This window comes from Hemitrygon akajei, chromosome 3 (assembly GCF_048418815.1).
Source record: "Hemitrygon akajei chromosome 3, sHemAka1.3, whole genome shotgun sequence".
Taxonomy (NCBI): Eukaryota; Metazoa; Chordata; class Chondrichthyes; order Myliobatiformes; family Dasyatidae; genus Hemitrygon; species Hemitrygon akajei.
Genome location: NC_133126.1, coordinates 24,725,508 through 24,750,779, shown reverse-complemented (window position 1 = coordinate 24,750,779; position 25,272 = coordinate 24,725,508). Strand labels below are relative to the sequence as shown.

At 40.1% G+C, this 25,272-nt stretch overlaps 1 protein-coding gene across 2 annotated transcripts in view; it reads left to right on the top strand.

Annotated features, from left to right (window-relative positions):
* The window catches only part of gtf2a1 (general transcription factor IIA, 1), a 53,397-nt gene that overhangs the window by 7,270 nt on the left and 20,855 nt on the right, over nt 1–25,272 (top strand). For both annotated transcript variants that reach the window (XM_073039362.1, XM_073039361.1), the window contains exons 2-3: nt 17,205–17,306; nt 22,498–22,702. In XM_073039362.1, the coding sequence (XP_072895463.1) occupies nt 17,205–17,306; nt 22,498–22,702 (307 nt within the window). The remainder of the gene's footprint in view (nt 1–17,204; nt 17,307–22,497; nt 22,703–25,272) is intronic.

The window sequence follows — 25,272 nt, the reverse complement described above, 5'->3', positions numbered from 1 at the left end:
AGGAGGACTGCTATGCGACTTTCCCTGTGGCAGATAGCAGTGACTGCAGCTGGGGGTGTCCACTTTCTTGAAGATACCTGCTCTGATGTGCCCTGTCGCAGCCTCCCCAGGAATTTCTGCTGCAACACATACAGAATGCTAGAGGAACTCTGGGCCAGGCTGTATGTGATGGGAAATGAACACTCAACATTTCAAGACTCTTCATCAGGACTGGAAAGAAAGGGGGCAGAAGTCAGAATAAAAGGAACTGGGGGGGGGGGGGAGCATAAGCTGACGGATGATAGGTGAATCCTAGTGGGGGAGGTATGTAGGTAAGTAGGAATGATGGGAGAAGCTAGGTGGTGATAATTGGAAGGGGGAAAAGGCTAAACAAGCTGGAATCTGATAGAAGAAATCCATGGAATAAAGATAGTGAAACCAAAGTAAGGTAGGTGTGGGTAATGGGAAGGTTGAGAGTGGAGGAGGGGAATAGATAAGTTTATTTACCCAAAGTGTATATAAGAATACAAGAAGGAAGAGAAACTAAGTTGCCCCTTGAAAAAGCTGTTTTTACTATCTGTTATTGGCTTCAACTTCACTTTCCAACATCCTTTTATTCCATGTAATAAAATGTCTGTTATTCCCTGAATAGTATATGTACAAGAATTCTGCCTCCATATAGCTTTCTGGGGCAGAGAATTCCAGGTTCCTTCTTTTGCCCATTGGAAATGAATGACTCCTTATTCTGTCACAACATCCCCTGGTTCCAGATAATCCCATTTTAAGAAAGAGCCCACCTTGTCAATCACCTTCAGAATCTTTCTGGTCATTCCTGCACTCCTATGTTCTCCTGACACTAGGATTTCTTAGAATAGGCTATTCAATCCTATAGAAGGATACCACAGTGTTTCCTCCTTGGCCAACATTCTTAATGTTGAGTTCCTAGTTATACTTGGATGGTTCTTTTGTACAGGCCATGTCATTCACATGTCTGACCCTAAACTCCATAAGTGGATTTTTTATGACGTGAATTATTCCAAACTTTGTCATGGGAAGAGATTACCAGGTGGACTGGAAAAGATTCAAGAATATAGTCAGGCTTCCTTGGAAGAAAAAGGAACGTTTGTATTGATTTCTAACAATCATTATGCAGAAGACTGTAAATCAGTATAGCTTCTCATCCAAAAGAACCATAACCTTCCAGATTTTCCAAAAAAACTCATTTATATAAGGAAATCTGCTAAAATCCCAGAATCTTAACTCTTCAGTTTACTTGCAGTTTGGGATGGGCAATAAAGACGGACGTTTTAAGTGATGCCTTCATCGTGTGAGTATAATAAAATAAAAAGGCAATGCATTTCACTGTTTTGTTGTGAGTGTGGCAAATAAAAGTAATCTTTAACCTTTTAAAACTTGCATTCATGGGTCAAGGAACAGATGTGACAATGTGACACTGCTGCTGCTACTTGTGGCTACTGAATCATCAGTCAGCCCTTCTTTTGCTGCCCATTCTCCTCCTCCACACCATGTATGCAATTCCAGATTTCATTGGATGTGATCTGCCTGTAGATGCGGCCCTGCTTGATGAGTTGTTCTGTCGGGTTGGCCCCTTGTTGACTTTCTTATTCTGACCACTTCCCCTTCCTTTTCAGTCCTGATGAAGGGTCTCGATTCAAAATGTGGACTGTATATTACAGTCCATAGCTGCTGCCTGACCTGCTGAAGTCCTTCAACATTTTGTATTGGTTGCTCTCTCCAGTTGGTTAGGAAATTTGGGAATAGGACTGTGGGAAATTTTAGTTCTGACAAATGTTGGTGACTTTGCTATATGAATCTGAAAAACACAACATTTTGGGTCAGTGAAGTTTCATCAGGACAGGAAAATCCTTGATGTGGCAGGTTTTAAGGTAACATACGCAAGGAACTCAGCAGGCCAGGCAGCATCTATGGAAGAGAGTAAATAGTCGACATTTTGAGCCAAGATCCTTCATTAGTCCAGACATACATTTTGTCTGTGTTGCTTTGGATTTCTAGCATCTGCAGATTTTCTTGTGTTTGAGGTTTTAAGGTGGCTGGTTTGGCCAGCTTAAATGCTTAAGGGTGATACTAGGGAGTTGGTAAAAAGGAGGAGATGCTTGGAGTGTGGATACAAGTGTTTGTAACTTGGGAAATGTGAAGTAACTTTTATTTGAGGTCTTAATCTGGTAGTGATCACATTGTAATGAACTAGGTTTTCTAGTTTGGATACAGTTATTACTACCGTAATGAAGTTACTTATTTTAATTTGTTGCAAATATTTACCTCGCGTTTCTTGGTGTTGGAAATTTTATTTTACTTGATGTTAACATTTTTCCTAATAAAGACCTGCTTCCTGGGTATGTTTAAAAGAATTTCTGCATTCATGTTTTTAAACATTTTTAGTTGGTTCAGCATTAAGTAAATGTGTTTCTTAGTTTGTTAAGGAAATGCAAACTATTGTTCCTCAGATTTTCCTGGAGCATCATTAATTTCTTAGGTTGACAAAAAGAGGATAGTTTTTAAAAGTTTTTCTATTGTAGGAAATCAGGTGATATGTGATAAATAATGGATAGAGGGCAATATGATTGGTCTGAGGAAAAATGAAATTAGGGAGTTGGTAAAGGAGAGAGAAGCAAGAGGTATCTTGGAGAGGAGGCAGTTAGGAAAGATGGGGGGAGGCATGGTGCTGAGAGAGTTGGGGAAACAAATTGAATTCAGATATTTATGTCTGCTCTAACAACTGCAGATTTTCATTTCTGTTTGGGATTAGTGGTGTATCTACAATCAGTGGCCACTTTGTTAGGTACAGCTTGTTAATACAAACATCTAATCAGCCAATCACGTGACTGCACTTCAGTGCACAAAAGCACACAGACATGGTTAAGATGTTTAGTTGTTGTTTAGACCAAACGTCAGAATGGGAAGAAATGTGAGCTAAATGACTCTGACTGTGGAATGATTGGTGCCAGGTGGAGTGGTTTGAGTATCTCAGAAAATGCCGATCTCCTGGGATTTTCATGCACAGCAGTCTCTAGAGTTTACAGAGAATGGTGAGGGAAAACAAAAACATCCTGTGAGCGTCAATTCTATGGACAAAAATGCCTTGTTAATGAGAGGGGTCAGAGGAGAATGGCCAGACTGATTCAAGGTGACAGGAAGGTGACGGTAACTCAAATAACCATGTGGCATGCAGAAGAGCATCTCTGAATGCATATCAGGTCGAACCTTGAAGTGGTTGGGCTACAGGAACAGCAAAACATGAACATGTACTCACTGGCCACTTTATTAGGTAAGGAGATATCCAATAGATTGGCCGCTGAGTGTAGGTTTGTAATATATTCTTCCTGCCCCACAAGCCGGAGGCTGGAAAGTGGGCGTCTCCAGCCTTAAACTTTCCTCAGGTTCTGGTTAGCTTTGGAATTGAAGAAATGTTTTTTCTCTGCCTTGTTATTACCTTTTCAACTCGTGTCAAGTTCTTGCTTGTGTGTTATGAAACCGAGACTTAATTATTTCCCAATCTCCTTGTTGAAACTTCATCTCGTCCAATAACAGATGCAAACATCATGTACATCAGTTAAATTGCAGCTGGTGTTTTTGCATTACATTACTTTGAAAGCTTTTATTGCTGAGGAGGAAGAGAGAGCAGAGCAGCGGCAGTGTTGTTCAAATTTGTGACTCCTGCAGCACTCTTGGTCCTGTGGATGTTCAGCATGTATTATTACATCGTATTCAAATACGATGTAATAATACATGCTGAACATCCACAGGACAAAGAGTGCCTAATTCAGGATAAATTGGTCTGATTTATTATTACTGTCATGTACTGCAGTTACAGTGGAAAAACTAAACTTTGTTTTGCATGCCATACAGATCATTTCCTTACAACAGTGTATTGAGGTAGTACAGGGGCAAGCAGTAACGGAAGGCAGAATAAATTGTAATACAGTCAGCCCTCCATATCTGCGGGGGATTGGTTTTGGGACCCCCCGTGGATACCAAAATTTGCGGATGCTCAAGTTCCTTATATGAAAGCCTAAGAGAGCTCATAAGGGTGTTATGAAAAGCGAAAATAGCGTTCAGCAGTTGTTTAGCAGCAAGCCGTTACAGAAGCAGCGTGCACCCCGAGCAGCGAGAGTGCTTTACCTGTATTTAGTTTGTGCATCTGTCCTAAGGTATCAGAAAAGCCTAAGAGTGCTCGTAAGGGTGTTATGCTTAGTGTAAAACTGGATGTAATTAAATGTTTCCATCGTGGAGAATGAAATAAAGACATTGTGCGTGCGCTGAACTTGCCTGCATCCACCATTCATACTATTTTCATGCAGAGAGAAAAAAATCTTGAAAGCTGCTGATGTTACTATCAGTGTTCTGCTAGTGGCCATCATTCCTGCTTTTACTATATGTTAGTGTTATTTTAGGTTTTGTGTGTTATTTGGTATGATTTGGTAGGTTACTTTTTGGGTCCAGCTTACGAAAGGTTTCATAGGAACGCTCTACTTTTGGATAGCGGGGGATACTTGCACAATATTTTCAATCTGCAGTTGGTTGAATCCATGGATGCTGAACCCGCAGAGGGCCAACTTTGGTTAAAAAGAGAGTGCACTGCAGGCAGACAATAAGGTACAAAACCACCACGAGATAGATTGTGATGTCAAGAGTCCAACTTGTACTGGGGGGGGGGTGTGGGGTGGGGTTGTTCAGTAGGATAGAAGCTGTCCTTGAGCTGTCTTTGTATCTTCTTCTGGATGAGAGAAGGGAGAAGGGAGAATGTTAGGGATAGGTGGGGTATTTGAGCATGTTGGGTGCTACTGAGATAGTGTGAAGTGTAGGCCGAATCCATGGAGGGGAGGCTGGTTTCCGTGATAGTACATATCCGCAAATCTCTGCAGTTTCTGTGGTGGTAGGTAGTGTGGTTGTCATACCAAGCCATGATGCATTTGCGTAAGATCAGAATCTGGTTTATTATCACTGGCATGTGTCGTGAAATTTGTTAACTTTGTAGTAGCAGTTCAATGCAATTCATAAGAAGAGGGATAAAAATAAAAATAAATAAGTAAATCAATTATAGTATACATATATTGAATAGATTTTAAATCATGCAAAAACAAATAATATATATTAAAAAAGTGAGGTGGTGTTCAAGGGTTCAGTGTCCATTTAGGAATTGCATGGCAGAGGGGAAGAAGCTGTTCCTGAATTGCTGAGTGTGTGCCTTCGTGCTTCTGTACCTCCTACCTGATGTTAACAGTGAGAAAAGGGCATGCCCTGGGTGCTGGAGGTCCTTAATTATAGGCGCTGCCTTTCTGAGACACTGCTCCTTGAAGATATCCTGAGTACTTTTGAGGCCAGTACCCAAGATGGAACCGACTAAATTTACAACCCTCTGCAGCTTCTTTCAGTCCTGTGCAGTAGCCCCCCCCCCCCCCCCATCTCCACACCAGACAGTGATGCAGCCTGTCAGAATGCTCTCCATGGTACATCTATAGAAGTTTTTGAGAGTATTTGTTGACATGCCAAATCTCTTCAAACTCCTAATGAAATATAGTCGCTGACTGCATCGATATGTTGGGACCAAGTTAGATCCTCAGAGATCCTGACACCCAGGAACTTGAAACTGCTTACTCTCTCCACTTCTGATCCCTCTGAGGATCGGTGTTTCTTCCTCTTAGACTTCCTGAAGTCCACAATCAGCTCTTTCGTCTTACTGACGTTGAGTGCCAGGTTGTTGTTGTCACACCACTCCACTAGTTGCCATATCTCGCTCCTGTACACCCTCTCGTCACCATCCAAGATTCTACCAACAATGATTTTATCATTAGCAAATTTATAGATGGTATTTGAGCTATGCCTAGCCACGCAGTCATGGGTATAGGGAGAGTAGAACATGGGCTAAGCACACACACCTGAGCATCGTGTTGATCGTCAGTGAGGAGGTGGTGTTATTGCAAACTGCACATATTGTGGTCTTCTGGTTAGGAAGTTGAGGATCCAATTGCAGAGGGAGGTACAGAGGCCCAGGTTCTGTAACTTCTCAATCAGGATTGTGGGAATGATAGTGTTAAATGCTGAGCTATAGTCGTGAAGAACATCCTGACATAGGTATTTGTGTTGTCCAGGTGGTCTAAGGCCATGTGAAGAGCCATTGAGATTGCATCTGCTGTTGACCTATTGTGGTGATACGCAAATTGCATTGGGACCAGGTCCTTGCTGAGGCAAGAGGCATAACCAACCTCTCAAAGCATTTCATCACTTCAGATGTGAGTGCTTCTGTGCGATAGTCATTAAGACAGCTCACATTATTCTTCTTAGGCACTGGTGTTGCCTTTTTGAAGCAAGTGGGAACTTCCGCCCGTAGCATTGAGGGGTTGAATACTCCTGCCAGTTGATTGGCACAGGTTTTCAGAGACTTACCAGGTACTCCATGGAAGCCTTCCCTCTTGCAAGGGTTCACCCTCTTTAAAGACACATTGGCCTCTGAAACAGAGATCACAGGGTCATCAGGTGCAGTAGGGATCTTCACAGCTGTAGTTATATTCCCCCTTTCAAAGCGGGCATAGAAGGTGTTGAGTTCATCTGGTAGTGAAGCATCACTACCATTCATGCTATTGGGTTTGCTTTGTAGGAAGTAATGTTTTGCAAATCCAGCCCGAGTTGTTGTATATCCGATGTCGACTGCAACCTTGTTTGAAATTGTCTCTTCACCCTTGAAATAGTCTTATGCAAATCATACCTGGTTTGCTGATGCTGGCCTGGGTCACAATCTCCCCTCCCCAATTTACTCTGGTAATGTTCAAGGGAAAAGCTGATAGGAACTATGTTTTTATTTTGTAACAGATATTGACATTAAATGAAGTACTATATTTGTTTACACTTTAATTTAGAAGCAATTAATCATTCAAACTAATTGTTGTGATTTTTTAAAAATTGTGATTGTATGGTGGTACTCATTTCTGCTGCAGTCCAAATTACAGTCATAGACATTTTATGATTTTCTGGATATATATTACTGTGGTTTCTTTATGCACCAGTTAGTTTGGGTTCCTGTGAACCTGATTTTTCTGAGAACAAATTAAGTAGCTTTATATTGTAATACCCTGAATTTTTAATGTTCGTCCTCATAGGAATTATCATGCTGTCATCTTCCTTGCATTTGATTATTTCCATGTTTGTCCAAGTACCAGGGAAATTAAAGGGTTACTAAAAATACTTTGAAGTACACTTTTAAAAAAAACACAACTTTGGCATCCAGTGAAGCACTTTTTAAAACATTATTGCTGTTTTGACATTAGAAAATGGGGTTGTCTTTGGAAAGATTGATTCTGATTGATTTTGCTTGCCTGGTAAAGACATGGTTAGAGCGCTTACATTCTGCATACAAAACAATAAGGTTTTTTTTGCCCACTTCTAGTTCAAGTTTATTGTCATAGGCAATACATGGGTGTAAATGCCGTGAAAATTAGCTATTTACACCAGCAATTTATTACATTACAAGATGAGGGAAAATATCCATTAGCATAAACTTAAAATTTTAATAAGTCCATGTATATAACCTGCACGTGTGCAATCAATAAAATAAACCAAATGACACTAGTGCAAAGTTGAGAGAGAGAGAGAGAGAGAGAGAGAGAAAGAGAAAAGTAAATAGGTTGAAAAGGTGTTAAGGACTTGTTGGCAGTAGGGGGAGAAGCTATTGTTGAACCTTGGGACCTCTGATGGCAGGATTGATCATCTTAGCCTCATCTGAAACCATCAGTGCCCAGGAATGGAAAAGGCTACAAAAAGTGGTGAATACAGGCCAGTCCATTACAGGCAAAGCTCTCACCACCATTGAGCACATTTACATGGAGTGCTGCCACAAGAAAGCAGCATCCATCATCAAAGACCCCCACGTTCAGTCCATGCCCACTGTAGGATGTACAGAAACCCTAGGTCCCATGCCCATCAGGCTTCCTAACTGGCATTTGACTGTGTATCACTCTCAAACCTACAATCTCTTGTCAGTTGGTCTAACAATGATTTTGTATTTGTGTATTGGTGATAAATTGGCATACAGGAGGGAGATTGGAAATCCGGTTGAATGATTCCAAACAACCTCTCATTCAATGTCAGCAAAACCAAAAAGCTGATTACCAACAACGAGAGAAAGAATGCCAAGGTCCATGAACTAGTCCTCATTAGGGAACTGAGGTGGAGGGGGCTAGTAGCTTTAAATTATTTTGTGTTAACATATCAAAGGATCTGTCCTGGGAGCAGTAGATAAGTATTATCACAAAGATGGTAAGGCAGTGCCTCTATTTTCTTTGAAGTTTGTGTAGATTCGGCATGTCACCAAAACGTTGATAAACTTCTGTAGATGCACAATCTGCTGCGGGTGGTGGTAGAGACAGATATATTAAGGAAATTTAAGAGTTTCTTAGATAGGCTCATGGATGGAAAAAAAAAGAGGGCTGTGTGGGAGGGAAGGGTTGGATTGATTATGGAGTTGGTTGAAAGGCTGGCACAACATCATCAGCCAAAAGTCTATACTGTTCTAACTTGCTGTACAAGTTAGCCTTGTGGAAAAATACCAATGTGACTTGGGGGAATTAAAAAAAAAACTTAAAAGGAGAATGTTGCTAGTTAGCTGTGGTTCACTGGTGCGTTAAGTACACAGCCATTTTCTAGCCAGAAATATTTCATAAGGAAGGAGAGATTACAGTTTAGAAATAGGATTGGAAAATGATGGCTCAGACATTAATGTTGGCCTAGCTGCTTGGAGAGCTTCCCACTTTTAGTGCATTTTTATTTTATTCTCTTCCTGTAGTTCAGAATTTCAGAATATATTGCACTCAAAAGGAAAGCGAAATATCTTCTGTGTTTAAATAATACGTAGGTGGTTAGATGTGTAGTGCTACTTGATGGGGATAAATAAGATCTAAATTTGGAGGTACTAAGTAAGGCTAGTAGTATACTTAAAAAGTACTTTGTCTCAATGTTTACTAAGGAAGAAAATAGAACACATTAGTGGTAATGTAAATAGTGGAAGAATCATCATCTCTTTATTCCCTTTATAGATGCTGCCTGACTTGCTGAGTTCCTTCAGCATTTTGTCTTTTGGTGCTCCTGATGTACAGCATCTGCAGAATTTCTTGTGTTTGTGGTAGATGTACTTGATAGTCAAGATTAACTAAAAAAGACTGTCTAGATTTAGTGGATATGTTGCATGGTCTAATTGAATTGTATTCCAGGTTGCCAAGGGAAATGACAGATAATTATATAATCTTCCTGTTTTCCTAGATTCAGGGGTGGTGACAGAAGAGTGGAAAATGGCAAAGATGCCATCCTTTGTTCAGGAAAGAATACAAACAGTGAGATTAACATATGTAGTAGGTGATGTTCCTCCTGCTACAGGGCTAGGTTCTATGTATAAACCTCTCAGATTTTAACTTAGTGGTCACCAACATTTTTAAGCCCAAGATCCCCTACCTCGGCCTTAGTAAAAGGCAAAATCGACCCCAGATCAATTAGTTACATGCATGCGCACCGGGGCAGAAAAGACTGGAAGTAAAACCCGGCAACCCAGAAGTAGAAATAATGTATAGACACCAGGGGTATCCACCCTTTTATTGCACTGCAGACCGGTTTAATATTGACAATATTCTTGCAGACCGGCTAACGGGGCACAGGTGTCAAACACGATGGGAATACAGCGATACACGAAGCAGGTTCCTTATGTCCAGTCTATTCCGCAATTTAGTTTTCATGGCTCTGGGCACTTAGCTTCTGTCCCGCGCTGCTCGACATGTTTATCTTTTAAGTGCTGGGTGCTTGGACTCAGGGTACCAAAGCAGTTTTGAGTGCTTCATTGCCTCATTGGACAGCCTCCGGGCCCGAACTCCAGCTTCCCGCCAGATGCCTTGGCCAGGTGCGGTTGGTCGTGGGTGGGGTGAGAGGACAAGGTCAGGGCCGGAGGTCCCCGTTCTGGGGCTGTGGCGGTCGCAGTCCGGAGACAGCAAGCGACCGAGCGAGGAGCGCAACAGGGCGCCCGCCCGCCCCCTCCCCGGTAGGATCTATCGGCTGACAAAAGTTTGCTTCAGTAGATTGCAGCAAGATAGCTGCTCTAATACTTACGAAACACTGAGCCCGAGTTAGGTCGTCTGCGAATATTTTAGCACCGGATTCCTCATGAAACATTCAGTGAGTTAAACAGGTTTAGAGTCAGCGCTCCAGGCCAGTAGTGACAGCATTTCCAGCCAGCCACCCGAGGCCGGCCAGTGATCCCTGGCACGAGGGTATCACTACATTTAGGCAACTGATGACCTTGCGTGGGTTCAGGTTCAACAGTGGGCGTGACAGGGAATGAGGAAAGATGCAGCTGACTCATTGTTTCCTCGCAGCCCGGTGGTTGGGGACCACTGAAGTACACTGTGTAGTGCGGGGGAGCTACACACATGCGCACTGGGCAGAAAGAACGGAACTAAAACCCTGCAACCTGGAAACAATCTCTCAACAGTATTTGTGTATTTATTTTACTTTTTTTTGGGATCTACTGGGAAAGTCTCAAAGATCAACTAGTTGATTGCGATTGACGGGTTGGCAACCACTATTTTAACTGGTGAGATTTATGAGGGTGAAACATTAGTGAGTGGATAAGATTATATGCTTGATGTGATTAATGAAAATAACACCATGTCCTCATTATGTTATTGATAGTTATACAGCAATGAAACAGGTCCTTCTGCCCGACTCATTTTACGCCAGTGGTGGGCAAAGTATTGCAGATCAGTGACTCGTGGTGTTCCATGTTAATCTGTTCTGGAACCCCTGTAATTTTTTATATTTGCCTTGGATGGGGAAGTAGAGGAGTGGGTTAGTTTGCAGATGACACAAAGCTTGGAAGAGTTGACAGTATAGCAGATTGTCATGGGTTACAGTAAGATATAGACGGGATGCAGAGATCGGCAAGGAAAGTGGCAGATGGAGTTCAATCCAAAAAAAATGTGAAGTGATGCACTTTGGACAATCACAGTTGAAGGTGGAATAGAAAGTTAATGGCAGGATTCTTAGCAGTGTGGAGGAACATGGGGTCCCAGGTCCATAGTTTTTGCACAAGTTGGTAGGGTGGTTAAGAAGGTACATAGCATGTTGACTTTCATTATCAGGGGATTGAGTTCAAAACTCGTGAGGTAATGCTGCCACTCTCTAAAACCCTGGTTAGACTACACTTGGAGAATTATGTTCAGTTCACATTTTAGAAAAGATGTAGAAGCTTTAGAGAGGGTGCAGAGGAAACTTTAACATTTCATGGACCCCTTGCTTAATGGCATTGGTTCATGGCATTAAAAAAGGTTGGGAACCCCCAGCGTTGGGGGCATTTAAGAGACTCTTAGATAGGCATGTGGATGAAAGAAAAAAAATGGAGGGCTATGTGGGATGAAATGGTTAGATTGATAATGGAGTAGGTTTATGTAGGTTAGCACAACATTGTGGGCTGAAGGCCCTATACTGTACTGTACCATTCTATATTTTAGTTCATCCATGCTGACTAAGATGTTTGTATATGCTAATTCCATTTGCTTGGATTTGGCTCATACCTTTCCTCAGCATGTACTTATCAAAATGTATTGCAAACATTATAATTGTACCTTCCTCTTGGAGCTTGTTCAATATAATCACCACCTCCTATGTGAAAAATTTGCCCCACAGATCCCCTTTAAATCTTCCCTGTCTCACCTTAAAGCTACTCCCTTGAGTCTTAGACTTCTCTGACTGGGAATAAAAGACAGTGGCTATCTACCCTTTGCCTGTCATAATTGTATGACCCTTCATCAGGTCATCCCTCAGCCTGCTGTGCTCCAGGAAAACAACTCTAATCTTTTCAATCTCTCCTCATAGCCGATTTAAGCACCGGGCTAGATTGGTAATGGGCCGAACCGAGGCAGCATGGCCTAGGCCCAAGAACATATCAAAGTGACAGGGTCTGGATCTGAGAGTGAGTAATGACCCGAGGTTTGGCTGATTTAAGCACTGGGCCAGGATGTTGGGGGTGGAGGAGAGGGATGGGCCTGTGTTAAGCTCACTGCTCTACGAAGTTCACTCATCTCTCTGCTGAACTGAGGCTGTGGCCTGCAACTGATGGGCTTCTGGAATAGCTGTGACTGGTTTCCTGGCTGTCAACTCACTTCCGTGAACTTAGTTTTGAATGTTATTTGCTTATTATTTGCACAATTTGTTTTATTTTTTGCACATTGGGTGTTTAATGGTCTTTTTTAATGGGTTCTATTGGGTTTCTTTGGTGACTGCCTGTAAGGAGGCAGATTTCAAGGTTGTGTACAGTATACATACTTTGATAATAAATGTACTTTGAAACCCTCCATTGCTGGCAACATGGTGTGAATTTGTTTCTGCAGCCTCTCCAGCATAATCACATTCAGATGAAGTATGCAAAGAAAAGCTGTTCCTATTAACTGACAGTACAGGACCTAGGGCCACAGATTTAAGGTTTTGGGCAAGGGATGGAAGAGGAATTTGAGGAAGAACCTTTAAACTGCAGCAAATGTTAATGACTGGGAACTTGTTGCCTTTGAGGGTGGTGGAAGTGATCCCTGATTTCAAGGGAAATTTGGGTAGACGTTTAAGGGAGGTAAATTTTTAATGACTCAGGAATAGGTTGGGAAAATTACTATGCTGTAGTGTCCAGTGATGATTATGTATCCTTGGCCAGTTAGCTTTCTCATTAACTTGTTGTAGTACTGACTTCCTATCACTAGATGGAATCAACTCATCAAATTCTCCTTGTGTCTTCATCTTTTGTGAAAGTTCAGGTATTTAAAATGTTAATTGGCAGCTGATTACTTGAACCAAATCTAATCGAGGCAGGATGGTTAAAAAAAACTACACTGTGGAGGATCTTAAAGCATTTAGTAGCATCTGTATGAGGAAAAGAATTGTCAACATTTCAGGTCAAGACCCTGCACTGGGATTCCAAAATAGTGATACTTCTTGACCTATTGAATTTCTCCAGCAGTTTGACAATAAGACATAGTAGCAGCATTGGGCCGTGTGGCCCGTTGAGTCTGCTCACCATTCATTATGTCTTAATTTTTTATCCACCCCCCCAACCCACAACCTCTGTGATGCCTTTATTAATCATAAATCTAATAACATTCGCTTTCAATTATTTGACCTCCACAGCTGTCCTTGGCAACGAATTCCACAGATTCACAATCCACTGGCAAAATAAATTCCTCCTTATCTCTGTTCTATAGGGATGTCCTTCTATTCTGAGGCTGTGCCCTCTGGTCCTAGACTCCTTCAGGATAGGAAGCATCCTCTGCATGTCTCCTCTATCTAGGCTTTTCAATATTCAATAGCTTTCAGTGAGATTCCCCTCATTCTTCTGAACTCCAATGAGTAGAGAACATCAAATGTTGCTCATACATTAAAACTTCCATTCCTGGGATCATTCTCGTGAACCTGGCAGGGGGATGGGAACTGGGGTTGATCGGGCCAAGAGTGGGGCAGTTGGTATACAAGTAGATGCAGTGTCTTGTATGACTGTGAGGAAGGTAAGCAGATGATAGAGCAAAATTGCAGTCATTGGGATGAGTTGAAGTATAATGTGAGGGCAAAATCAAAAAGAGTGATGAATACACGACTGAAGGTATTCTACTTGAATGCACACAATATACGGAATAAGGAAGATGATCTAAGATCATAGTTGAGAGGTTAACGTACAAAAATACACATTGTATCAAAAGGACAGGCAAGTAGGTAGAGGGAGTGCTGTTTCTCTGTGGTTAAAGAAAATGAAACCAAATTCTTAAAAAGATGTGACATAGGATCAGAAGATGTAGAATCCTTGTGGGTAGAGTATTGTGATCAGTTTTGGGCCCCTTGTGTCATTAAAGATGTGCTAGTATTGGAACGGGTCCAGTAGAAGTTCATGAGAATGATTCTGGGAATAAAAGGGTTATTATTATGAGTAGTGTTTGATGGCTCTGGGCCTGTACTTGTTGGAGTTTTAGATGAATGAGGGTGATCTCATTGAAACCTATTGAATATTGAAAAGCCCAGATAGAGTGCAGGTTGTGTATAGTGGGTGAGTCTAGGAGCAAAGGACACAACCTCATAATAGAGGGAAGTCTGTTTAGAACAGATGAGGAATTTCTTTAGCCAGAGGGTGGTGAATCTCTAGAATTCATTGCCACAGATGACTGTAGGTATATTTAAAGTGGAGGTAAGGGTGCCAAAGGTTATGGGGAAAAGGTAGAAGAATGGGATTGAGAGAGGTAATAATTCAGCAATGATGGAATGTTGAAGCACACTCAATGGGCAGAATGTCTTGATTTTTCTCCTATGTCTTTTTGTCTTGTGATCACCTCTTCAGGACCCTGTTAATAGTCTGGCTCAATGTGGGCATAAAAGTACATTGTACAATTACTGGTATTTTATTCAATCTATTTAATCGAACTTAAGAATGAACCCCATTCATCTGATTTTCTTCCCTTATCAATGGCACTCTTTGTTTATGGTTAATACTTCAATACCCTTTCAGTAATGATTCTCGAAATACGCTGTTGGCTGCCTGGAGGATCATGATGCTATCCATTAATTCAGAAGTTCAAAGTAAATTTATTATCAATAAATCTTGAGTAGGTTACATGGTTAGCATAACATTGTGGGCTGAAGGGCCTGTAAAGTGCTGTAGTTTCCTATATTCTATGTTTTATCAAGGTTCATATGTCAGCATATAAAATCCAGAGATGCATTTTCTTGCAGGCATACTCAGTAAATCCAAAAACCATAATAGAATCAATGAAAGACTTCGCTCATCAGGGTGGACAATATGGAGTTCCTAGAAAAGCTTCCTGGTTTGTAGTAAGTTGGTAGAAATCATCTCCATGTCTTGACAATTGCAGCAGTTGAGCATGAATCAAGAATCAGTGCAAAACTCAGGGCAGGGTAGTGAGCCATTATGAATGTAAACAGACATAGAAACTCGAGGGACTGATGGAAATCTTTAGTAACACATAAGATGCTGGAAGAACTTGAGTAGCATCTTGAAGGTCTCAACCATAAGCGTTGACTGTCCACTTGTATGGGAAGGCATGATTTTAAGGTGATTGAAGGATGTCAGAGGTAGTTTTTTAACGGAGAGTGGTGGGTGCGTGAACGTACTGTCAAGGGTGGTGATAAAGGCAGGTATATTAGAGACATTTAAGGGACTTGAGAGACTTGCAAGAAAATGGAGGACAGTTTGGGATGGAAGCATTAGATTGATTTTGGAGTAATCAGTGGGTCAGCCAACATCAAAGGCGAACATTGAACAGTACAGCACAACATTGTGGGCTGAAGGCACTGTGCTGTACTGTTCAGTGTTCACCATTGATATTGCCTGACCCACTGAGTTCCTCCAGCATTTTTAATTGATACCAGAGAATGGCATTGAGGGAAGCGAGTCTCAACAGAGTTCAGGGTAATTTAAAATATTACTCTTAATAGCTTTCTGATGTATCATGTATCAAACTAATAAAACAAATAAACTGCCTAATAAACTAGGATTCTAAATAATTCACTCACAGTATATCCGGATATAGCATGACAGCCACATTAGATTCCATTCTATGCGAAGAGTTTCTGAGTGGTAAATGTGCAATTGTGGGACCTTGGCAAACAGTAGTACTTGTTGTAAGTCAATTAGATCAATTGTAGTTGGCTTAAAGATGGTGCTGTTACATTTACATGTAGTAACCCTGAATTGTGGTTGGATAGATAAATCGGCTCTCTGCTCTACTTGTAGATACAGTACTACTCAGTAAGTCCTATTGGAAATGTCTCAGTATATGTAGACATTAGCTTTGAATGAGACTGCTTCACCTCTAGTTGTTTAAATGGCCTGTTAATAATTATGAATCCAGCCATGCTTTCAAAGCACTGTCATTTTATAGATACCATTGAGATGGGTGATGCGGACAAGTGTGAGGTATTGCACTTCGGAAGATCAAACCAAGGTAGAACATACAAGGTAAATGGTAGGGTACTGAGGAGTGCAGTAGAATAGAGGGATCTGGGAGTACAGATACATAATTCCCTAAAAGTGGCATTATAAGTAGATAGGGTCGTAAAGAGAGCTTTTGGTACATTGGCCTTTATAAAGTTGTATGGTGAGGTTGTATAAGACATTGGTGAGACCAAATTTGGAGTATTGTGTGCAGTTTTGGTCACCTATTTACAGGAAGGATATTATTAAGGTTGAAAGAATGCAGAGAAGGTTTACAAGGATGTTGCCGTGACTTGAGAAACTTGAGTTACAGAGAAAGGTTGAATAGGTTAGGACTTTATTCCCTGGAGTGTAGGAGAATGAGGGGTGATTTGATAGAGGTATATAAAATTATGATGGGTATAGATAGAGTGAATGCAAGCAGGCTTTTTCCACTGAGGCTAGGGGAGAAAAAAAAAACCCAGAGGTCATGGGTGAAGGGGGAAAAGTTTAAAGGGAACATTGGGGGGGGGGGTTTCTTCACGCAGAGAGTGGTGGGAGTGTGGAATGAGCTGTCAGATGAAGTGGTGAATGCAGGCTCACTTGTGACATTTAAGAAAAACTTGGACTGGTATATGAATGAGAGGGGTTTGGAGGGATATGGCCCAGGTGCAGGTCAGTGGGACTAGGCAGAAAAACGGTTTGGCACAGCCAAGAAGGGCCAAAAGGCCTGTTTCTGTGCTGTCATGTTCTATGGTTCTATGGGTGCTTTATGGGGAATCATATACCTAATATATTCAGGGGAAAACTGACAAAGGTGTTCTCAATGGATATCTGTTGGTGAAGACTTCGGTACAGGATGCTAACATACTGCATCTAGGAACACCAACAAGCTTATTGATAATATAAATACTACACTGTCTTGGTGGCTTTTGAATGCTTAAGGAGCCAACTAGTGATAGATATTTTTCAATTTTGAAGTTTGCTGAGAAAGATGAATTTTCAAAAGTCCTTGAAGGTAGAGGCTATGCAAAGTTTTCCTTTATTACTAGGTCTGTTTGTTTATCTTTGTATGGCTTGTTCATCTGTTAATAATTCACTTCACTGCTCTGTGGCAAATCCAGTTATCTTAAAAAACATACAGTACATATTTTAGAAAAACATCCAATTAATTTCAGTAGCACTGTAATATCCATAACCAAAAGTATGAACTCTTTAATCTTTTGTTTATTTTGCTTTGTTTCTTTAGCCTAAACTCTACAGATCAGTGATTGAAGATGTAATTAATGATGTGCGGGAACAGTTCCTCGATGAAGGAGTGGATGAGCAAGTTCTAGCAGAATTAAAGACGGTAGGTTTTTTATTTAAAAAAAATGCCTGTTTCAAAGTAAACAAGTTAGAAAAGTGAACATGCTATGAAAGTTTAACCTGATTTGCATTTTGGTGATAATCAGTTCTCATCTTGGCAGCATTATTTTGACATTGCAACTTTGGCTAATTAAACACAAGAATTACATGAAATTGATTCTCTGATTTGAATTTTTTATTGGTCAAGTAGGAAATTGTCTTTGCAAAGCAATTTAAGTTTACCTTCCATAATTCTAAATGAGTGATTGATTTAGTCATCAATAATGCAATTTTCTTGCAATTACGTTTGTTTTTTTTTCTTTTTGGGTTCTACAAGATTTTAAGTGATATTCTTTTCTGCTATAATGTAATTTAGGTTCACAATTATATACCAGGATATAAACAACAAAAAAGTGTCAGCAATATTATTTCACTTTCACTGCAATAATTACAAAGCCTGCACAATTATTCAGATTTATTTGGTTGCAACAATATTGTGGCTCCATTGAGGATTGTAAAAACATCTATTGGTTTAGCAACAAACTCAGCTGTGGTTTGTTCTTCCTAGTATAAACATCTGTGGGGATCTTTCCATTAATAAATAGGCAAGTGGTAATAAAAATGACTTGAAATTTAAGAAGTCATAAAATTAAGTTTCTTTCCTAGTCCCATGGGTGCTCACTTTTTTTTCTGGCATTACTTAATACCTTGCAATGACTTTTTAATCCCAGCCGAATTGTAACATGATTAAGAAAATGATTTCATTTTCAGGTCTTTGCTCATCTTGGTAGAGTAATGGAAGGGGCTTTTGGGTACTTGCCCACAGGCATTTCTCAGCCATGGCAAATGGTGAATAAAAGGGACATGTAAGGACTGTTCTCTCCTCTGGTTTGCTCTTTCATCACAGGCAACACATGGTTCTCCTTCATTGCAGTCCCGTGCATGACAGGAGTTGCAATTTTAACTTCCTCACTCCTCACTCACTCCAGGGGAAACAACAGTTTACTTGTATTGCTTTCAATTTAGTATATGTTGGATTGGTTGCTTATAGTTTAGGCTATGCTCCATCAGAGGGACCAAACGCAAACGGAGTAACCCCAAGCTTCAATACACTTTTCACTTTAGTTCTTGGCTTCATTATGTGTCTCTGTCCTTGGTTCCTCTGCTTTACCAGTTCAACATAATGCCAAAGAGCAGCCTTTCGACCAGGCACATTACAGTCTCCTGAACATAGCATCTAATTCAAAACTTTAGGTGATTTCTCTGATTCTGCTACTTACACCAGCACTTTTTATTATGTTGACTTTTTATTTCTTGTCTGCATGACCCCTCAGCATTACACCTATCTGAGCATTTATTGTCTTTCCTTCCCCCTTCTTCTGCTTAAAACTTATTTATTCTAACTTCCAGTTCTGATGAGAACATTGACCTAAACTGTTAATTGTGTTTCTCCACAGATGTTCCCTGAGCTGGTGATGATTTCATAGTTGATGTTCTTCCCCCAGAAGATTTGGTAGCTTTATTAGACTTGTGTCCTTTCCATTAACCTTTCACAAGTTGACATGTTTAGGAATTCTGATGTGGCTCTTGAAAAATAGCTTTGCAGTGAAGTCTAACTCAAATTATGGCCACTGGTATTTCTAATCTTGCTGTGGTCAATCTCAACACTAGAATTTAAATGTCAGTAATTTCTTTTTGTCAAGGCTAGATATGATACTAGGGACTACCTGCTTGCAATTATGGGAATACAGTTGTGGCAGAGATGATGTAAATGACATGTTCTTCCATTTTCTGGACATAATATGCCACTGTTAGAACTTGAAGTGCACTACACAACACTATTTCCATTTCCCACAGAAGTTATACCACAACCTTTACAAATGAGATTGCCATATTGGCAGAGGGCATGTCTGCTTTTAAACCTACCCAGACTTGTACAGTGCTTGAAACCAGATTCTCTGGATGAAAGTCAATCCATTGACTGCTTTTCATGCAGAGGGCCACAAATAACTTGTGATACTGTTCTCCTAGTCTGGTTTACACCTTAACAATTTGATAGAGAAAAAAGAAAATGGATCGCAGTAAGAATTTTTATATAAATCATGCTCTGAAATATGTTACATTGGTGTACATCTGATAGATGACATGGCTGACTGTGGATAGATGTAACATGGGACAGATATAATACAAGGCATCAAAGGTTACAAAGCAAAGGCAGGATAATGAGTTTGAGTGGGATAATAAGTCAACCAGGATGGAATGGAGGATCAGATTTGATGGGCTGAATGGCCTAATTCTGCTCTATGTCTTATGATTTCTGTTCACACCAGGGAAGGACTCAAAAAAAGGTAGCACCCAATCATTAAGGACCCTCATCACCCAAAACATGCCCTCCTGTCATTGCTACCATCCAGGTGGCAGTACAAGTGCCTGAAGACACATTCAGCATTTCAGGAACAGCTTCTTGCCCTCCGCCATCACATTTCTAAGTTGGCAATGACCCCATGAAAACACCTCACTTTTTTTGGCTCTCTTTTTGCACTACTTATTTGACTTATTTTTATAAATACTGTAATTTATAGATTTTCTTTATGTATTGCAATGTACTGCTGCCACAAAACAACAAATTTCATGACACACACAAAATGTTGGTGGAACGCAGCAGGCCAGGCAGCATCTATAGGGAGAAGCGTTGTCGACGTTTCGGGCCGAGACCCTTTGTCAGGTCTGAATTCATCAGGAATTTCATGACAAACGCCTGTGATGTTAAACCCAATTTTCATTCTCATTGATGTTGAGGTTGTTGATGAACTAGTCTTCATTTGTGTTCTGAAGTGCACTGTATTCTCTCAAATGGTATCCATATACTTAGATTTCCATTGTACTGATTTTAATTTAGTATATACTATTTTGACTGCTTGTAATTTATCCTATGCCGCATTGGAGAAATGCACAATGGTTAGCTAATGGGACTGCCAGACTACATAATTTCTGATTTCCTTTTCTGTTGTAATGTAAAGATTGAGTATGAATCTCTGTAATCCATCCTAGTTGTCCACCTCAAAACGCATGAACCCAGACTAACGGAGAATATGTTTTCTAAGCTCATAGTTCTGAAAAATAGTCAATTAAATATTAACCTATAAAAATAGATTCCATATGAAGGGTTTAACTTGTAACATATCCCTTTGAATCTCCAAACAGGAAGTTATAATCTTTGAATAGGGTCTTTCTTCCTTAGAATTCTCTGCTGTAAGGAAATGATTATGGTACAGGTATTATTTAAGACACCATTTCCTGTGATGGTATTGAGATTGCTGACTATGAAGTTGAAAACTCAAAAAGACATTAAGCCCTATCCAGTATAGATAGCTACAGGTATCCTCACTAAAGGGAGGTTATACTGTAACTACCCAATCTTTGAAGTCTAGTTCACTTCCCTGTTTTACTTGCACAACGAGTTTAGCTGCCAATACCCACCATTTGAGCTGGATTCCCCCTCCCTACCAAGAAGATACTTCCAACTAACAAATAAGTTTAAAACACAATTCATTTATTTTCAGTGATACACATTTAATTTCAAACAACATTCTTAAAACATTCAGAGAATTTTTATTATGTAAAAGATAGCCAAATTACAAATCACATATAAAAAAGATTTGTAAATCACAAGTACATTTAAAAAAAATATTATTTCTGTTTTTGCACTATTTTTAATCTATTCAATATGTGTGTATATGTGTGTGTGTGTGTGTGTGTGTGTGTGTGTATTAACACACATACACACACACACACACACACACACACACACACACACACACACACACACACACACACTTTAATTGATTTACTTGGTTATTTATTTTCCTTCTGTATTATTATTATGTATTGCATTGTTCTGCTGCTGCTAAGTTAACAAATTTCACAACACATGCCGGTGTAAATAACCCTGATTCTGATTATAAGCTAAATAGACACACCATCAAGCCATAGTCGAATCAGTCATCCATCATAGAAATTGAAGGCAGAGGTATAAATTCTAATTCTCTCCATGTTTTGTCATGCTACTTGATGTTCTGTACCCCGTTCTGAATAAGCCTGAACTGTGTTCTTGATCACTTTGCCACTTGGGTGATTTTACATGTGTGTTTTTTTTTTAGATACCTATTAACACAAGTGGTGTAAAAACTTCTGGTGACAGCATTCCCAAGCACCCGCGATTAATGTTGTGATGCTGACTCTATGACTATATAAACCATCCAACTTTTTAATAGATCAGTTATTGATAATATCCTTCTAGTTTGCAAGCTTCCTTATACTAAACAACTTAGCCAATGTGTCTGCTTGAAACAAGCCCAATTAAATATATCTCGTTGTCTTATACTGCACCTTTTCAGAAGTCAATCCAGGTGCTGTGAACCAACACCTTGCTCTATAGAAAGTGCTTGTTTGCAGAGCTGTGTTTTTTAAAACTTCAAACTGATTACTGCTTGCCATTTGCATTAAGAACTGAAGATTGGCTCCAGTTTATGATGAGATGCTAAACAAAGAACATTAGTTGGAAGTTTAACTTATTCAAAACACTGATCTTTAGAAGTGTCACCTGCTATGTTTAGAAAGCTAAGCTCGGCAAAAAGCAAGGCCACATTTTGGCCCAGGATAGTGAATATCTATCACATTCTTCTCCCTGTATTTATAGTCCGTACATGTTGAGGTCTCTTGCAAAGTATTTAATGTTCATTATTATCTCTTCCCAATGGTGCCGATTAAGACTATTTTAAACTATTCATTCACCCCTAACTGGACCCTTCTCTTTGCCATCTCTGCCCTTATCACATTTCATTTCAAGGGTTTTACTGTGATCTTAAGTTTCTTACAATGATGTCAGCTAAACTGAATTTAACAAAGCTTCACATTGTAACTTGAAACTGCTGTAATAAAATATTAACACTGACAGTATCTGAAGGACCTGCTTTGTAAAATTATACCATTTGTTTCCAGAAACTGCCACAGAATTGTGCTTAGGTCAAACGTGGCAGTGATATTTTAAAATCTAGTACAATATTTAGACAAAGTTTAAAAGTGACTGTCAACCTATTTAGTTATTTATTGCAAAGTATATCTTTCCCAATTGACTTTTTTTCCCCCTCTAAGACCTCCATGTTAGCTTTTCCTTTTTATTTCAATCATTTCAGCTATGGGAGAGCAAGCTGATGCAGTCGAAGGCTGTGGATGGATTCCACTCAGAGGAACAACAGATTTTAATTCAGGCACAGCAGCAGCAGCAACAGCAACAGCAGCATCACCACCACCAGCAGCAGCAGCAACAACAGCAACAGCAACATCAGGCCCAACAGCAACAACAGACACCGCAAGTGCTCACCATCCCTGCTAATTCAGGTAAGCTACACTGGCTCAACACACAAGATGCCGGAGGAACTCAGTGAGTCAGGCAACATTTACAGAAGGAAGTAGATAGTTACTGTTTCGGGTTAAGAACCTTCATCTGGACTTGCACAATTTAAAAATTTATTTAATAGAGGACTTCACAAATTAAGAGTTTAGGAATAACACATACACAAAATGCTGGAGGAACTCAGCAGCTTCCATGGAGAGCAATAAGCAGTTGACATTTCAGGCCCAGATCTTCATTGTGATAACAGGTCTTGGACTGAAATATCGACTTTTTTCTGCTATAAATGCAGTCTGACCTGCTGAATTCCTTCAGCAGTTTTTGTATGTGTTACTCCAGATTTCCAGCATCTGCAGACTTTCTTGTTTGATATTTGGGATATGCCATAGTGCTTAAATATGGAGGGTGCACAAGATGAATTTTTATTAAAGTTAGAAGGCAAGGTCTCATTTTCTCCATCAGGCCATCTGTGACTTGTATTTTTACCAACTCTAGTTCAGAAGATTATTGGTTCACATTTCATTTCAGGGACCTGAACAGCTAATCTGGACTCACTTCCTATGCATGGTGTTGGAGTTGTAGAATAATACAGCACAGAAACAGGCTCTTTGGTCCATCTAGTTCATGCCAAAACCATTTAAGCTGCCTGCTCCCGTCAACCTGCACTAGGACCATAGCCCTCCGTACCCCTATCATCCATGTACCGATCCAAACTTCACTTAAGTGAAGTAATCAAACTCACATGTACCACTTGAGCTGGCAGCTCGTTCCACATTCTCAGCACTCTCTTGAGTGGAGAAGTTTTCCCTCGTGTTCCCCTTAAACTTTTCACCTTTTACCCTTAATCTGTGACATCTGGTTGTAGTTCCACCCTACCTCGGTGGACAAAGCCAATCTTTTGTACTCAGTACTTTAATCTATGAAGGCCAATGTGCCAACAGCTTTCTTTATGACCCTATCAACCTGTGACGCCACTTTCAACAAATTATGGACTTGTATTCCCAGATCTCTTGGTTCTACCACACTCCTCAATGCCCTACTGTTCATTGTGTAAGATCTACCCTGGTTGGTCCTACTGAAATGCAACACCTGGCACTTGCCTGCACTAAATTCCAGCCCATTTTTTCAGCTGGTTCATAATAGTTTTCCTTGCTGTCCACTGCACCCCCAATCTTGATGTCATCTGCAAATTTGCTAATCTAGTTAAACACATTATCATCCAGATCATTGATGTAGACGACAAATTACAAAAGACTCAGTACAATCCCTGTAGTACTCCCTAGGTCACAGGCCTCCAGTCAGAGAGGCGACCACCTACTATCACTCTCTGGCTTCTCCCACAAAGCCAATGCCTAATCCAATTTACTACCTCACTTTGAATGCCAAGAGGCTGAACCTTCTTGACCAACCTCCCATGCGGGACCTTGTCAAATGCCTTGCTAAAGACCATGTAGACAACATCCTCTGCCTTGCTTTCATCCACTTTCCTGGTAACTTCCTCAAAAAACTCTTGAAGGTTGGTTAGACGTGACCCACCACGCACAAAGCCATGCTGACTATCCTTAATCAGCCCATGTCTATCCGAATACTTGTATATACTGAGTTCTGTATTACTACTTGGAACATTAAATGAAGGCCCTGCCTGCCACCTTAGTTGGTTTTGAAATTCCCATGACACTATTTAGAAGTGACACAATATTTTGATGAAGTTCCAGTTGTTGTTGCTGCCAGTGTACTATGTGGGACTTTGGGGGAAAAAAATAGGATCACCAGCGCAACTCAGCTGTGGAGATTATCCATATTTACAAGTATAGTGGATGCTGGTTAATTGGGCCATCAGTCAATTTGGGCAACTACGTATTTGGGGTAGCATTTAAAGAACAAAAACTAACTGAGAAAATTGCCAAGATTCCTTTTGTTTATTTGGGACACTGTACTGCTTAATTCGGTCAGGATACTTGCCAATCAGTTTCTAACTAGCATCATTCACGTGCCCTTGTATGGCCGTTAGACACTACACCATACATGGAGTGAACAGTTGTAAAATATTGTCATTTGCATGTGCTTGTGTTCGAAAAGCAGTGATTTTTGTCACTGATGATTAGTGAGAAATAGCTGGGAGTGAAAATAAAACAATTTCACTACTTCAAGTAGGAACTGTGAAGACTTTGAAGGTATTGACAATTATATGTTACAATAAGACTGAAGATTTGGAGGATGCAAAAGTCAAATCGCATTGTATGAAGGCAGTAAATTTTCTGTGTTACATGTTTGCTCTGATTTTGTTCATTTAGTCAATCAACAGAGCATTGTAAATACCTCCGATAACTATTGGGAACTAATACAGTTTTATAGCGTTGTAGTAGCTTTGGTGGTATTCTAATTTATTCAGTATTTCATTTAAATACATAATTTGTTATTTAGTTAAATTGTAGTATATCTGTTGTATACCTTTCTAACTATTTCCATGCAACTTCGGCTTAATGGGACAGCTGCTTAATTTGGCCAAATTGTACTGGCCTGATGTGTCCCAATTAACTGGAATCCACTGCACTAA